This window comes from Typopeltis vanoorti, chromosome 4, assembly GCF_054136105.1.
Source record: "Typopeltis vanoorti isolate ZY-2024b chromosome 4, IOZ_Tvanoo_1.0, whole genome shotgun sequence".
Lineage (NCBI taxonomy): Eukaryota > Metazoa > Arthropoda > Arachnida > Uropygi > Thelyphonidae > Typopeltis > Typopeltis vanoorti.
The window spans coordinates 81045641-81061519 of record NC_143552.1 but is presented as its reverse complement, the minus strand read 5'-3'; the positions used below and the strand labels follow the sequence as shown (position 1 = coordinate 81061519).

Sequence of the window (15879 nt, the reverse complement as noted above, 5' to 3'; positions counted from 1 at the left end):
TTTCTTACATGTTATTCTTTTCAATATGAAATTCAATTTTATCCTGCTCAAGGCTAAATAGTGATCACTTCCAATTTCAAATCCTCTGTACACTCTGGTGTCTTGCACCAGGGAGAAAACATCACTATCAACAATAACATAGTCAATGAGACTTTTCTTATTCCTAGCCTCTTCTCTCCATGTGAATTTGTGCACATTTTTATGTTGGAACATGGTGTTAGTAATAACCAGTCCATGTCCTGAGCAGAAATCCAACAGATATTTGCCATTATTATTAGCTTTGCTCTTTTCTCCAAATTTTCCCAAAATATTTTTGTATGTCTCACAATCATTTCCTACTCTACTATTTAGATCCCCAACAAGGACCAACTTTTCCTTTTTCATTGTGTCAGTTGCTTTTTCTAAAGCCTCAAAAAATTCCTCCACTTCTACCTTAGTAGAACCTTCTGTGGGACCATAGGCACAAATAAGTCTCATTGTCCAGTTCCCCATTCTCATATTTGCCCACATTACTCTACTTGAGACTGACTGCCATTCAAGAAGATTAGCCTCGTATTTTGTGTTGAATACTATGGCTACTCCTTCTTTTCCTTGATTGTCATTGCCTGAATATAACATTTTGTATTTATTGCTCAGAAAGATCTCACCAGTTTTGGTCTTTTTTGTTTCAGTCACCCCTATTATGTCGATCTGGTACTTATCTAATTCCTCAGCTAGCTCCATTTCTTTGCCATTCAGGCTTCTTACGTTGATAGTACCGATCTTTAACTCTGGTGATGTTGAGTTGGGGTTTGTTTTCAGATTTGTTCCAGTAGCTGACTTTTCGCTGTTCGCCCTGGTTCCCTGGTGAAAACAACGGGGGCCTTGTTTAACCGGGCGACGCCCCAGCCGGCATGACATGACTTGACTTCCTGTTACAGACTATACAGAAAATTGGCATCCCTTATCCACTCCACTAAAGACCAACCACTTCCCCTAGACCTACCTGGTGTATACCAGGTCCCTTGCAGCTGTAAACTGTCTTGCTTTGGCCAAACAGGCAGGACAGCAAATATCAGAATCTGAACACAAGGACTACATTCGTTTTCACAAGTGCAGCCATTCTGGTCTTGCAGACCATGCTCTGGATACACACCACAGAATACGGTGGAAGAAAGCTACAGTAATACACTGTAGTAACACAAATTCAAAAGACTATTTATGGAATCGGCCTCAGCCCTAAGAAACTCTCCAAACCTCAACAAATTTGGTTGTATGAGACTGCCCCAAATTTGGGACGCTTACATCAGTAGACCTTCAGCCCTACTTAGCCTGCTAGAGGGCACCATCAGGACTTTTAGGAGAACAATAGCTTCATCACTTCATTCTCAGTTACTGTATTGTAGTGCCTACGTGCACATGCCTTTTTTTTTTTGTAAGTTCCTTTTGAAGATGGCACTGTGACGTTGCCGAAATATCGGAAATATTGATTAAAGTGTAATTTAATTTATATTTGTAACTATGTGTTGCAAATTCCTTAAATGATTTAGTAATGCATAACCAACGTATAAGCCTGTCTACGAGAATTAAAATCATTATAGAGAAAATCTCATAACAAATTAAATAATCCCTCTTTATAACAAATGGCTACAGAGATCTAATCTATAACAGTACCCTCTAGGGGCCAATAACAGTACAGTTAATTTGGAGAAGATTGTGCTAATGCTGCCTTAGAATGACTGTTTCCCAAATCTGTGGCAAATTACTATATGGATTACTATATGTTGAAGTTAGTGAGTGTTCCATAGCTGATGCCAATTCTAAAAATAGCCACCCAAACCTGTAGCAACTTCTGTGTAGCATAGCTGCCTTCTTCCATTTAATCCTGCATGAAGAATATCCAGGGCCTGGTCTGCCAGTCCTTACTTGCATATAGTTGATAGCATATATGTGTGTTCAAGGTGAAAGAAGTTGATCCTTAGGAAAATGGATGAAAGTAGTTAGCTGAATATGTGGTTTGATGCTATATTTGCAAAGAACTATAGCTATGCCCATGTGTTTCAGATATACCATGAGCATAAGGGATGGAAATAGTTTTGCAGTATTTTATTTTTTAGGCCCCTGGCCTAACTAATTCCCATCTCATGGATGTAAGGGGGGGATGGTGGGCCATGCAGTATTTTATTTTTTAGACCCCAGGCCTAACTAATTCCCATCTGGCATTTATAGATATTAAGAGTTACCATTTATTCAAGTTATTTTACATGGAAGATAAAGTATTCAAACATAAACAACAATTTTGCCAGACTACGTAGTTGATGTTTTTGCTATTTAATCTCATGGCCCAGACATATTACGTACATTTCTAGTACACTTCAACAACTAATATCCAAAAATTCTCTTCACTACAGAAAAAGATACTATCTCCTCTTTCCAGACGCATTATATCAATACCAAATGGTTCATTATCCTCCTCTGCTTATAGAAAAATATACACACACATATGAGACACATAGGTACTTACATAAGCAATCACAACATCACCCATTCTGAGAGTATGGAATCCTCAAAACACTTACACATAGAGCCAGAGCTATTTGATCTGATAACATAACTCTGGATACTGAACTGAAGTATCTTTGCAACACTTTTTTAGATAATGACTATAATCAGCTATAAAGCACTTCACTAACCTTAACAAATATGGTTGTATTAATTTGCCAAAGATGTGGGAGATGCTTGTTCTAAGATGCCATTAGCATGAACTTCTTCAAATTAAGTGCACTGATATCTAGTCCCTAAATGGAACCTTCTTAGGAGATTAGTTCCTTTTCAGTGGTAACATGAACTGTTTCTGTAACATTTTAAAGAGTGCTATGTGTGTGTCTTCCCAGTTGTAATTTGTGCTCTGATTAAACTGGTTAGAAAACCAACAAAATATTAGCAAGTTGCGGGAGCTTCTGAGAAATAGGATATCTCCTCCATAAGATTCCCAGCATGAGATGTATAAAGCACAGTCTACAAATGTGATGAGTGTAGTGGGGAAGGAGAAAATGAACGTAAAAAAGGAGACTGTCTGAAGCAGTAAAGTAATCTTATGCTAATGACATAACTAGCAAAAGAAAGGGTGAATATGGAAGACTAATTTTCAATGCTGAATATAATACACGGGCCACATCTGCTGAAGATGTAGGGGAAATAAAGGGGTGCTTAAGGGTCAAAGCTGTATAACTGAGAGGAGACCTCCACATAGCCTTTAAAGGAATGTGGAGAACCGACCAGGGCTTCTGACCTAATGTCCAATCCTCACCTTCTCGTGGTGCACCCTGTTGGGTATCTACTTTGATACTGAACGAACGAGGATGGGCTGGCAATTCGGGATTTAGCCGACCAAATTGTATTCTTATTGGTTAAACCAAAATAAAAAATGATGGTACAACATGACAAAATTTCATGCCGGCTGGGGCGTCGCCCGGTTAAACAAGGCCCCCGTTGTTTACGCCAGGGAACCAGGGCGAACAGCGAAAAGTCAGCTACTGGAACAAATCTGAAAACAAACCCCAACTCAACATCACCAGAGTTAAAGATCGGTACTATCAACGTAAGAAGCCTGAATGGCAAAGAAATGGAGCTAGCTGAGGAATTAGATAAGTACCAGATCGACATAATAGGGGTGACTGAAACAAAAAAGACCAAAACTGGTGAGATCTTTCTGAGCAATAAATACAAAATGTTATATTCAGGCAATGACAATCAAGGAAAAGAAGGAGTAGCCATAGTATTCAACACAAAATACGAGGCTAATCTTCTTGAATGGCAGTCAGTCTCAAGTAGAGTAATGTGGGCAAATATGAGAATGGGAAACTGGACAATGAGACTTATTTGTGCCTATGGTCCCACAGAAGGTTCTACTAAGGTAGAAGTGGAGGAATTTTTTGAGGCTTTAAAAAAAGCAACTGACACAATGAAAAAGGAAAAGTTGGTCCTTGTTGGGGATCTAAATAGTAGAGTAGGAAATGATTGTGAGACATACAAAAATATTTTGGGAAAATTTGGAGAAAAGAGCAAAGCTAATAATAATGGCAAATATCTGTTGGATTTCTGCTCAGGACATGGACTGGTTATTACTAACACCATGTTCCAACATAAAAATGTGCACAAATTCACATGGAGAGAAGAGGCTAGGAATAAGAAAAGTCTCATTGACTATGTTATTGTTGATAGTGATGTTTTCTCCCTAGTGCAGGACACCAGAGTGTACAGAGGATTTGAAATTGGAAGTGATCACTATTTAGTCTTGAGCAGGATAAAATTGAATTTCATATTGAAAAGAATAACATGTAAGAAAGTTTTAAAGCGAATAAAAGTTGAGCAGCTCTCAGATGTGAACTGTAGACTAAAATACAGAAATATTATTGAAAAGAAAATGAAAGAGTTTGAGAACAGGAATCAAACCTTGGAGATTCCGTGGCAAACTCTGAAGGAAACATTGATTGATTCTGCCAGAGAGGCATGTGGTGAGGTTGTGTGCAAGGATAAAAAAATCAGAACTCTCTGGTGGACACAGGAAGTTAAAGAGGCAGTGAAGGAAAAGAAGAAAGCATATCAAAAGTTCCTGGCAAATAAGTCAGCTTTTACTCTTACAGAATACAGAGACAAATGTAAGAAAGCTAAACAGTGTGTAAAACTAGCTAAACAAAAGTCATGGGAGGACTTTGGCAAGAATATAGAAAATAAATATCAAGAAGGTGGCAAAATATTCTGGAGGTTATTGAAAAAGCTTAGGAATGGAGGAAAGAGTGCTGTAAAAGGAATTAGAGATGATAAAGGTGAAATGAAAACAGGAGAAAAAGATATCCTTGAAGTATGGAGTAATTACTTTGAAAAACTGCTAAATGAAACAAGCAGTGATGACAGCACAGTGATAAAAAACACTGACCAGGCATGCAGTCAGGAATACATATCCATACTTGAAGTAGAAAAAGCCATCAAAGGCTTGAAATGTGGAAAGGCAACAGGAGTAGATGATATTCGACCAGAAATGCTGAAGTATGGTGGTATAAGAGTCTTACAGTGGCTGCACTGCATAGTTCAGAAAGCCTGGACAGAGGGACGAATTCCCAATGATTGGAGTAGAGCTCTCATAGTACCCATATATAAAAAGGGAAATAAAACTGAATGTGAGAATTACAGAGGTATTTCCCTACTGAGTGTTCCTGGCAAGATCTATGCAAGTATACTTGAGAAACGGTTGAGAAGAATTGTGGAAGAAAAGCTTGGTGAAGAACAAGCTGGATTCAGGCCAAATAGAGGCTGTCAGGATCAGATCTTCACTTTACGACAAATAGTCGAGAAAGCATGGGAATATAACAAAGATCTGTATTTAAGTTTTGTCGATTTGGAAAAGGCATATGACAAGGTGCCAAGAGAGAAGCTATTCAATACGCTGCAGTTATATGGTATCAATGGGGCATTATATCAAGCAATACTTAGTCTTTATTTGAATTGTGAGTCAGCAGTTAGAATTGAAGGAAGTACAGGAAGATGGTTTAATGTTAAATCTGGTGTGAGACAAGGATGTACATTATCCCCTCTGTTATTCATTATCTATATGGATCACATTATGAAGGAATGTGGTATTAAACCTGATATCAAAATTGGAGATGTTAATGTCAGCTCTTTGCTTTATGCGGATGATGTTATACTTCTAAATAAATCCGCTACAAGTCTGCAAGATTCTCTGACTAAATTGAATAGCTGTTGTAATAGATATGGTATGAAGGTCAGCAATAAAAAGACAAAGACAATGAAAATAGGCAGAATCATTGAAAATGTCAACTGTGTTGTGAATGGAGAACCTGTGGAACAAGTAAAACATTTCAGCTACTTAGGCACAATTTTTACTGAAGATGGTAAACTAAATATAGAAATAGACAACAGAATCAGCAAAGCTGGTATCGTGGGAAGTCAATTGAATAAATTCATATGGAATAAGAGAGAAATTAGTCGGAACACTAAATTAGCTGTATACAAGACTGTGTTCAAACCAATTTTAACTTATGGATCTGAGAGCTGGGTCAGAAGTAAAACACTTGACCAAAGACTAGAGACCGCAGATATGAGAGTCCTGAGAAAGATTAGAGGCGTGAACAGATGGCATCAATGGCAATATCATATTAAAAATGAGGATATTAGGAAAGAACTTGACATTGTCAGCATCCAGGAATGCGTTAGCAGAGCTAATCTCAGATGGTATGGTCACTTAAATAGAATGGGAGAGGAAAGATTAGCAAAACAAGTGTTCTCTGCCAGGTTGGCAGGAAAACGACCCAGAGGAAGACCGAGATATAGGTGGATTGATACGGTACAAAGTGCCTTAGATGATAGAAATATAAGATCTGATAATGTTGGAGTCTTGACAAGTAACAGACTGATTTGGAGGAAAATTGTAGATAGAAAGTTAGTAATGATGTAATTTTTTCATGTAGTACTGTCATATCCTGTACACCCCTTGAGGGTACATGGCAGGAATTTGATGATGATGATGATGATGATGAATTTTCAATGCTGAATATAATACACGGGCCACATCTGCTGAAGATGTAGGGGAAATATTCAATGAATATTTTGTTAATGAATTTCATGTATGAGGATTAGGGAGCAGTGTTACATAATGATAGGAGGGACAAAAGACAGACGTTCAAGAATGGGAAGTGTTTAGAATATTAAGTAACCTAGATGTTGATAATACTGTGGGACTGGATGGGATATTATCACATATATTATGGGAATGTTTTTTCTGAAAGAGCCGGCAGTGACCTTGACTTGATTGTTCAACAGAAGTCGGGCAAAATAGGAACATGAAAAGAAGGAAAAATAATACCACTGCACAAAGGAGATTCAAGTTGTGGTGTCCAACTACTGGCCCGTGTGTGTGTATGTGCATCAGGTGTGGTTGTGAAGATGTTAGAGAGGCTGGTTAGGGACAGAATACAAACCTGGATTGATGAGAATGGAAATATTTTGAGAAAGCAGCAAGGATTTGTTACATTTCATAACAGGATGACTAGTGTACTACATAAAGAGATGCTTGTACAGTTATTTATCTGGATTTTCCTAAAACATCTGAGTACCACATGATAAACTACTCCTGAAACTGGGCAGGATTGGGATGGATAGTCATCTGGCTGCTTGGTTACAGAGATGGTTGACCAACAGTAGCTAGTGAGTTATATATGGAAGTGAGGTGTCCTGAAAAAGGAAGGTAATGAGTGGGAGTACTAGAGGATTCTGTTCTGGGACCGCTGCTGTTTAATTTATATATCAATGATATAGTTCAACATCTGAAAGGAGATATTCAGTTGTATGCTGATGATGCAATGTCAGAAGTTCTGATGTGCTGTCGTTGCATGAGGATTTGAATAGGTTGGTGCTTTGGGTGAAGAATGGGGCTTCACTTCAATGCTATTAAGTGTAGTTATCCACTTTATACTTTAAGAGAAATGAGGTTTATTATACTGGAGAAATGTTGCATCAGGAAGGTGGGGGAGGTAAGGGATGTGGGATAGGGAACAAAGTAATGGAATAAATTATAAAAAAATTACCCAGAAAATTGCTGCTATAATGTGAAGAACCCTGACAAGTATAGATAGGGAGTTGGTAGTTCCACTGCATAAGGAATTAATCAGGGGACATTTGGATTTCTGTAGCATATTAATGTCATCTGGTTGTCCTGCTAATAAGGGGAGGGAGGGAGAGAGAGATGCAAAAGTGAATAACCAAGACTGTCTCAGGACTCTTGAACGTCAGGACAGATTAAGGGGATGTGGTCTGCAGAGCTTGGTAGAAAGGAGAGGTGATATGATAGAGAATTTTTTTTTTTTTCCCTCACGGCAAGTAGTGAATGAGTGAAATGTGCTACTAGTGTGTGTGTGTGCTCTAATGCTGAATGTTTTCAAGGCAAGTACGATAACTGAAATGTGCTGCCAGTGTGTGTGTGTGTGTGTGTGTGTGTGTGTGTGTGCGCGCGCTCTAATGCTGAATGTTTTCAAGGCAAAGTACGATAATTATTATGGTTCGTGAATGATCAATCTCCTGTAATGAGTCTTTAAACTCATGGAAGCTTAAAAATAATACATTTAATACTATTACTAAGTTCAATAATTAATTACTTTTTTTTTCCCCTAGTGTTGTTTATACCATAAGAACTGTTATGAATATAGCTTTTACCTCTGGTCCTAAATTCTCCTTCTAGTTTTGATTTTATTGCTGAGGGTCAAATGAACGCTATCAATTACAGGCAAGTGATATGGATGATCCATCAGTAAGTCCTCTGATGTTATTATGAAATCCAAGATCCTTTTCCCCCCCCTCCCCCCAGTAAATTTGTGTAGATGTCCTTTCCAACAACTATAATGATGCTGCTTCAGAAATTTCTAACCCACTGTTTTATTTGTTGTTTCATTTTCTCAGTCAATATTTCCACATTCCTTATTAATAATATTTTGCTTGTCCTAATCTCTTTAGGTAATAGACCTATGCTGTTATTACTACATCCTCCACTATAACACATTCTAATACTGAAATGTGGACACCATACTTATTAAGCATGACATTGTCTCAAACTGCACTAAATACAAATTCAACATATCACTGATTTCATGGTCTAAATTTGATAAGCAACAGCAAATTTCCTCCTTTTTTCCTTATCATTATTATTAAGGCTCCTCCACTCACAGCTAAATAATTATCATATCTCTCCTTGAATAGCTTCACTTAAGATGCTCAATGACTTCTGATGGTAGTCCATTCCACACACTTACCACATAATGAAAAAAATCTGGATCTCACATTTCCTAACAATACCATTTAATCTGCATCTAGAGATGACGCCAAGTTCTCTCTCGCTCTCTCTCCACTTCCCATGAACTGCAAAAATGACATTTATATATATAATGTAACATCCCCTTACTAATACTTTACGTTTCTATCATATCTGTTCTCACTCATCTATTTCTCAAACTTTGAAAACCACATTTCTTCAATCTGTCTTTATGTCCCTACTGTCTCTCCATCTCAAGAAACTCCATATTTACACAAAGAAATTCAGATATAATCTTAACAAAGCCATGTACAGTAGAAGAATAACTTCCTTACTCCTGCAAGTTAGTATCCTCTTGTGGTGATTTAACCACCTTAGCAAAGTGACCCCATCGTATCATATGTTCACTGGGCATCCACAGATGCCATATGGTCACTCTGATGATAGGTGATGTGCCAAACCAAGCTTTGCCATGTAGTCCTGTTGTATGCTTTTCTGGAGGCTTCAACTCTCTGAAGATCAGTCACTCCACACACACCCCATCCATCTCATTAATAGTCTACCTCTTCCTTTTTTTCCCAGGAACTTTACCTTCTAATACTGTTCTGAGAAGCCCCCCTCCTCTTTCCATATGTGTCCAAAATATTTTAACTTCCTTCTGTCAATATCTTTAAGGAGCCTTAACGTTCTACTGATCTTTTCTAACACCCATTCATTTGTATGCCTTTCAATATATGATATTCTCAACTGCTTTCTATAACACCACATCTCAAAAAGCAGCTATCCTTTTCTTATCTGACTTCTTTAGATTCCAAGTCTCACATCCATAAGTTGCTGTTGGAAAAACAACTGCATCCAAAATCCTTAACTTTGTTCCCATGGAGATAGATTCATCCTTCCAGATTTTAGATAAGTCTCTGATTGTTGTTTTAGCCATTCCTGACCTTCTTCTGATGTCTTCTGAACAGCAATTCTTCACATTAATAATGGATCCCAGGTACTTAAACTTACTGACTTCCTCAATTCTTTCTCCATTAAGATACGCTTGTTTACGCTTGTTTAGCTTCCCTGTTGGTATTTCCTTTGAAAACCATAATCTTTGTATAGGATTGAATGAAGTCCTCTGATCTTGTTAATTTTATCAAGAATTTGTCCTAGTTCTTCCTTGTCGTTTCACAGGAGTACAGTATCATCAGCATACCTCAGATTACTGATCAATCTACCACCTATCCTAATTCTTGTCTTGAGCTTATCCAATGCTTCACGCATGATGTATGTCCTTTGTAAATATAAACATTTAGTATAAACATTATACTAAACATCTTTGCCTAACTCCTTTTCCACCCTGAAGCCAATCAGTTAATCCAACACCTGTTCTTACCATGGCTTCTTGTTCCCTGTACAAGCTGGCTATCAATCAGATAGTGTGTTGAGGAAAACTCATTCTTTTCATTACCTCCCACAGTTTCACATGCTGAACAGAGTCAAAAGCTTTAGAATAGTCTAAGAAACACATTACCAGAGGGAGTTTAAATTCTTTATATTTTTCTATAATCTGTCTAAGGCAACAGATCTGATATCTAGATCTGTTGATCTAGAGATCACATACCTTACCTTTACCTTTCATAAAACTTGCTTATTCCTTGGGCATCTCTGCCTCAACTTTGGCCCCCAATCCTATTTAGCATGATCTTCAATAACATTTTGCCTGCATGAGATATTAAAGTAATAATTCTATAGTTCTTGCAAACCTTCGTATATGGTGGTATGAAAACCGACTTCTTCCAGTCTCTAGGCCATGATGCTGCCTCCCATATCCTTGTAATCAATCTATGAAACACTCCATCCCCTGTGGCCTTAACTCTGCTGGGATTCCATCTGCCCAGGACCTTATTGCTGTTAAGCTGCTTAACTGCTCTTTCAATTTCATGCCGAAGTGGAGGAGGTTCCAAATTGGAATTTTCCTGGTGAGAAGACTCCTCCAAATTTTTTTTACCTACTCTATTGTACAGTTCCTCATGGTATTATTTTCCATCTGTTATTGATTTAAATTCTTCTGTTAGTAATGGTCCAGTCTGTCTTTGATGACATTCAATTTGTGCTTAAACTTGTGCTTTAGGTCACGAACTAAATAAAACACCATTTTATAATTGTGCCTCCTCATATGGAACTCTATCTCTTCACATTTATTACTATAAAACTTTTCCTTGTCCTGCTTGATGGTTCTTCTGATTTCTCTATGTAATCTCTTATATTCTTCAGTCCCTGTGTCTCTGTTTTTCCAACTGCCTTCTTTTGATTAGTTCCCATGTTGAATATGATATCCATGGGTCACTCGGTCTTCTTGTTGGGGCTGAGATACTTCTTGGGTGTATCCTGTATTATCACCTTAACTCCTTCCCATGCATTTCTGGTGAGTTCTCCTAGCTGCTCTCCAAAAAATCGACCAACCGAGTTGATGTTTCTTCTGTGAATCCACTCGGAATTACTCTCAATTCCAATCTAGTGGGATGTACCTGACTTTGAAGTTTTCGGAGTCTTAGTCTTACTTTGGCTCTTACTAGCTGATGATTTGTACCACAGTCTGCTCCAAGACAAGTATGCACATCAGAGATACTTGTCTTCTGCCGCTGGAGAGCCAGGATGTAATCAATCTGGTGCCTCACCTTATCAATGTTAGATAATCCAAGTATAGATCCTTTGTGGAAGCACATATTGGTAATAACTAATTTGTTAGCATGGGCAAATTCCAACAGTCTTTCACTACTGGTGTTACATTAACCCAGACCAAACATGCCACACTCTGGCCTAACTCTCATACTCATTCCCACTTTTGCATTTAAGTCCCCCTAAGATGTAAAGTATGTGTCTCCTTGGTAGGTAGTCCAAAACAGTCTGTAAGTTTTCTATGAAAACTTACAGACTTCATTCCTCACTCTCTTCATCAGGCCTATCGGTGTGGGGTGCATATACTACCATGATTAATACATTGGTAGGCTGAGCATTAAGTCTAATAGGAAGTATCCTATCAGTAACGGGATCATAACCAAGAAGGCTTCCTGCCTGAGCTGTCTTCGGTATCATAACTATCCCATGACGCTTTGAGTCACCACCTGAGTAAACAACTAGCTTACCATCCTGTCTTTTGAAGCGACCTTCTCTATTCTATCTAGTCTCTGTAATTCCCAGAATGTCAATTTTATACCTATCCATCTCTTTACAGACAATCTCAAAAGTACACATCAATAGACCCTGAACATTCCATGTGCCTATGTAAAATTCCTTTCTAAGATTAATCCTATACCTTCTATGTTCCTCATTCACAACATCACTGACTTGAAACCCCTAAACTTCTCTAAAAAAGTCTCTATCTACCATTACTACAAAGTATTTAGCTTCAATGACCACATGTTGCAAATTACCATTAATAAAATATTCCACATGCAAGAACTTCAAGTCCAAGATACATAATATTGCAGTTGGCAACACAACAGTTGGAAATGACATTCACTGTCGTATGCCCAAATAACTGATCTGTCAAAGTCACCCAATATGGATTCTGAATTGCTATACCCCTAGACTATCCACAATATGATTGATATACAAGGTTAACAACAATGGGCATTCATATTTCATACATAAATGTATTGAAATGTAGAATGTTTTGAAAAAATATAGACCAAAGAGCTTATGAGAATACAAGCCTCAGCATCTCAGTTGCCTTGAACTGCACTACATAAAAGACAACAAAGAGCTGACAAAGGACCAAAGAGTCTATGTTTGGTTGAAATAAGAGGATGGATTTACAATATTTCTAAATTTCTAAATTATAATATTACTAAATTAATTTCTATTAATTTACTTGGCCAAAATGAAGCATTTTGGACTTTTTTTTTTTTCCAAAATTATAATTATAACTTATCAGAGATTTATAAAAAAATACAAGTCTTTGATATAGGATTCCTAAAGCATTAAACAGAATTTTTACTCTTGAAAGGTTTATATATGCAATATTATGTATCTTGGACTTGAAGACCTTGCATGTGGAATATTTTATTAATGGTAATTTGCAACATGTGGTCATTGAAGCTAAATACTTTGTGGTAATGGCAGATAGAGACTTTTTTAGAGAAGTTTGGGGGTTTCAAGTCAGTGATGTTGTGAAAGGTTGTGTGTGTGTACACACACACTATGGGGGCTCCACCCCCCCCCCCACCCCCGAGTTCCAGGCTGGTAAGCCGGTAAGACAAAAAACATATCAAATTTCAGCTTATCTTTTTATATATAGAGAGTAGATATATATACATATACACATTATTTTTGAAACATTCTACATTTCAATACATTTTGCTATAAAATAAGGATGGATTTACAATACCCCTTATTTCTATTAAAAAGAGAACTTTACCTCTGATTTGGTGCACAGACAGTAAACTAGCTTTACACTATGAGTTCATGTTCAAATTTGATTTAACACCTTTAGGGACATAAAAATTATTAAATGAAAACATGACAATTTTGATTTAGCTCGTCAAAATACTATATGAAGAAACGGAAACAGTCACATAACTACTATGATTGAAACCCAGCAATGTGGTTCTGAAAGCTATCGTGAGCCCAATAAGTATGCTCAAGAAAAGGCAGGGAAAAATCAAACTCTTAATAGGTTCACTAACAGCTTATTGCCAAGAAAGTTTGAAAAGCCATATTTATCCCAGTGAAAGTTACATTTCTGAAGGTAATTCAGAATAACTAATTTGGGAGAAGTATTATTCCTCTTCCTCTAATTTACTACAAAGCAGTGTTTTATTGGCACCTATGAATTTCCTTTATGGAGTGTCCACTGTATTTGGTGTGGAGTCACTGTATATGCTTGCATTACAGTAATACATTGTGTTTATTCTTAGTATGCCAATTAGGTGAATAAAACAACTGCCTATTTTTCAACAGTTATAAGTGAGTATATTATATTGGTAGTATACTATGATACACTTACCTTTCTTAACATATTATTGTTATTCATTATTCTCTTTTGGATGGAGTCTCTCTTACACATATCTCCTGAACTGTTATGTAGTTCGTTTTGTTCTGTTCTACATGTAACAGCAGAAAGGTCTTCATCTTCTTGATTTAATAATTCTCTCAAAATTATATTTTCACTTCTTGATGATGCACTGTCTGCAGTTCCTAGAGGCACACATCCTTTATCACATTCCACAATTTTACCACTGACAGTACAATCAACACTATCTCTATTATGACCCTTGGATATGGAAGAATCTGCCTCTTCCATTCCTTGGGTAAGTAAGTTACGAAGTTTTTGGGTTGCACTACTAGCTACTTGACTGTCTGATATCAGACTATCCACAGGACTAAGACTGGAAAGTTCTGGACCAGCTCCAATTAATTCTTCTTTTTTCAAAACAGCTGAAACAGGAGAAGGAGTACTTGTTGACTGTGACGGCACCGGACTAAATGGAAAGGTATTACCAAAAGGGGTTACTCTACCCTGTGCAGGACTATTAGTTGAACTCAACTGGGCAGGGGAATGAGTGACAGGTGATCCTTTTCCTGATACAAGGTCAGAAGTGAAGGCACTGCTTGGCAGCTGTTGGACACGATTTATTCCACTAATTCCTGAACTAGTATTACTAGTACTTACTTGATTAGATGGAGTTCCAAGTGATGTAGCAGGAATGTTAGAGGTATTATTATCATTCAGTTCCCAACTTGAGGTGGGAAAGATATCCAGTCCTAAATCATTGAGAGTGAAATCTTGTGGGCTAAGAGATGGAAAGGGATATGAATTTCCATTCATATTGTTATTCAGATGTGAAGTTACTGGACCACTGGCTGGGGATGGGTTATTTTGCTGAGATACTATTGCACCATCATCCTGAGAATCATTATCCCTTGAATAATGCAAAATAATAATAATAATAATAATTAATAAATAAATAAATACACATATATAAAATAATAAATAAATTTTAATAGAAAAAATGCTTAATATTTTTTTTTAAAATTTATTTATTTAAAATTAATTACAATTATAGTAAATTAAAATTTTCTGGATTTCGTATTCTCAAGATCACTGAGACTTTTCACTAACCTAGAAAGTCAAGAATTTTTTTATTTTTTTTTTATTTATTATTGGTTAATTTGTTTTCAAATGACTAGTGACTAATTTTAACCCCCCCCCCTCCAAAGACAGATGAAAGGTTGTTGCAAACTTATTAAACATTACTTTTGTGGTTGAGTAAGAGTTAGATAATCTGGAAGCCATTCTTAGAGACTCAATTCAGTCTATTTTTGAACTACTTTAAGCCCTCAATAAGCAGAGTAGATCAAATGATCTAATTCATCTATCACCTAAAGACATCCACTAATATCTGTACAACAGTCTGTTTGTTGGAGAGTGAGGGATGATATCCAGTCCATCAACAAACCTGCAAACAAAACACTCCCCTGTGGGGAATCATACTCTGGCATCCTACAGGAATAGTCATGGATACTAACCATTATAATAGTGCCATATTAGTGAGGTGCAATTATATTTACTGATATGAAGTAAAAAGTATATAAAATAAGAGATGGAAAAAAAATTGATTTAAATAGATTTTGTCTAAGATTAAATTTTTTTTTAATATTAAGAGTGAAAGTTCATAGCTGGTCCAAAACCTACTATATATATTATATATTACGGCTAAAAAAAAAAAAAAAAAAACACTTAAAAGGCCTTACGTAATAGAATCATGAATCTCCATAGCTCAGTCGGTATAAGAGAAGCCCTTTGGCTGGTAAGACCTTTGTTCAATTCCTATCCATGACGTGAGGAACCTTAATGGTAAGTTAGCCAGTCTCATACAGGGACAGAGGGTTTTTTCCACTGAAACTTGGGTATTTCATCCCTCAGAACAGGCAAACCAGCCCAGTGAACATGTAAATCATGGATTTACAGTGATGAATACTTACGACAATATATGGAAGAGATAGGGTCCTCACCACATGTTATACCCACAGTTAACCATGAGTCACATCGTGATAGTCAACCTCCTGGATAGGAGATGGCACATGAA

The 15879-nt window shown here is 37.0% G+C and overlaps 1 protein-coding gene across 1 annotated transcript in view; it reads right to left on the bottom strand.

Annotated features, from left to right (window-relative positions):
- The window catches only part of LOC150107444 (uncharacterized), a 526289-nt gene that overhangs the window by 150156 nt on the left and 360254 nt on the right, over positions 1-15879 (bottom strand). Inside the window, exon 12 of the mRNA XM_090392100.1 lies at positions 13797-14712. Coding sequence (XP_090248226.1) covers positions 13797-14712 — 916 coding nt within the window. The remainder of the gene's footprint in view (positions 1-13796; positions 14713-15879) is intronic.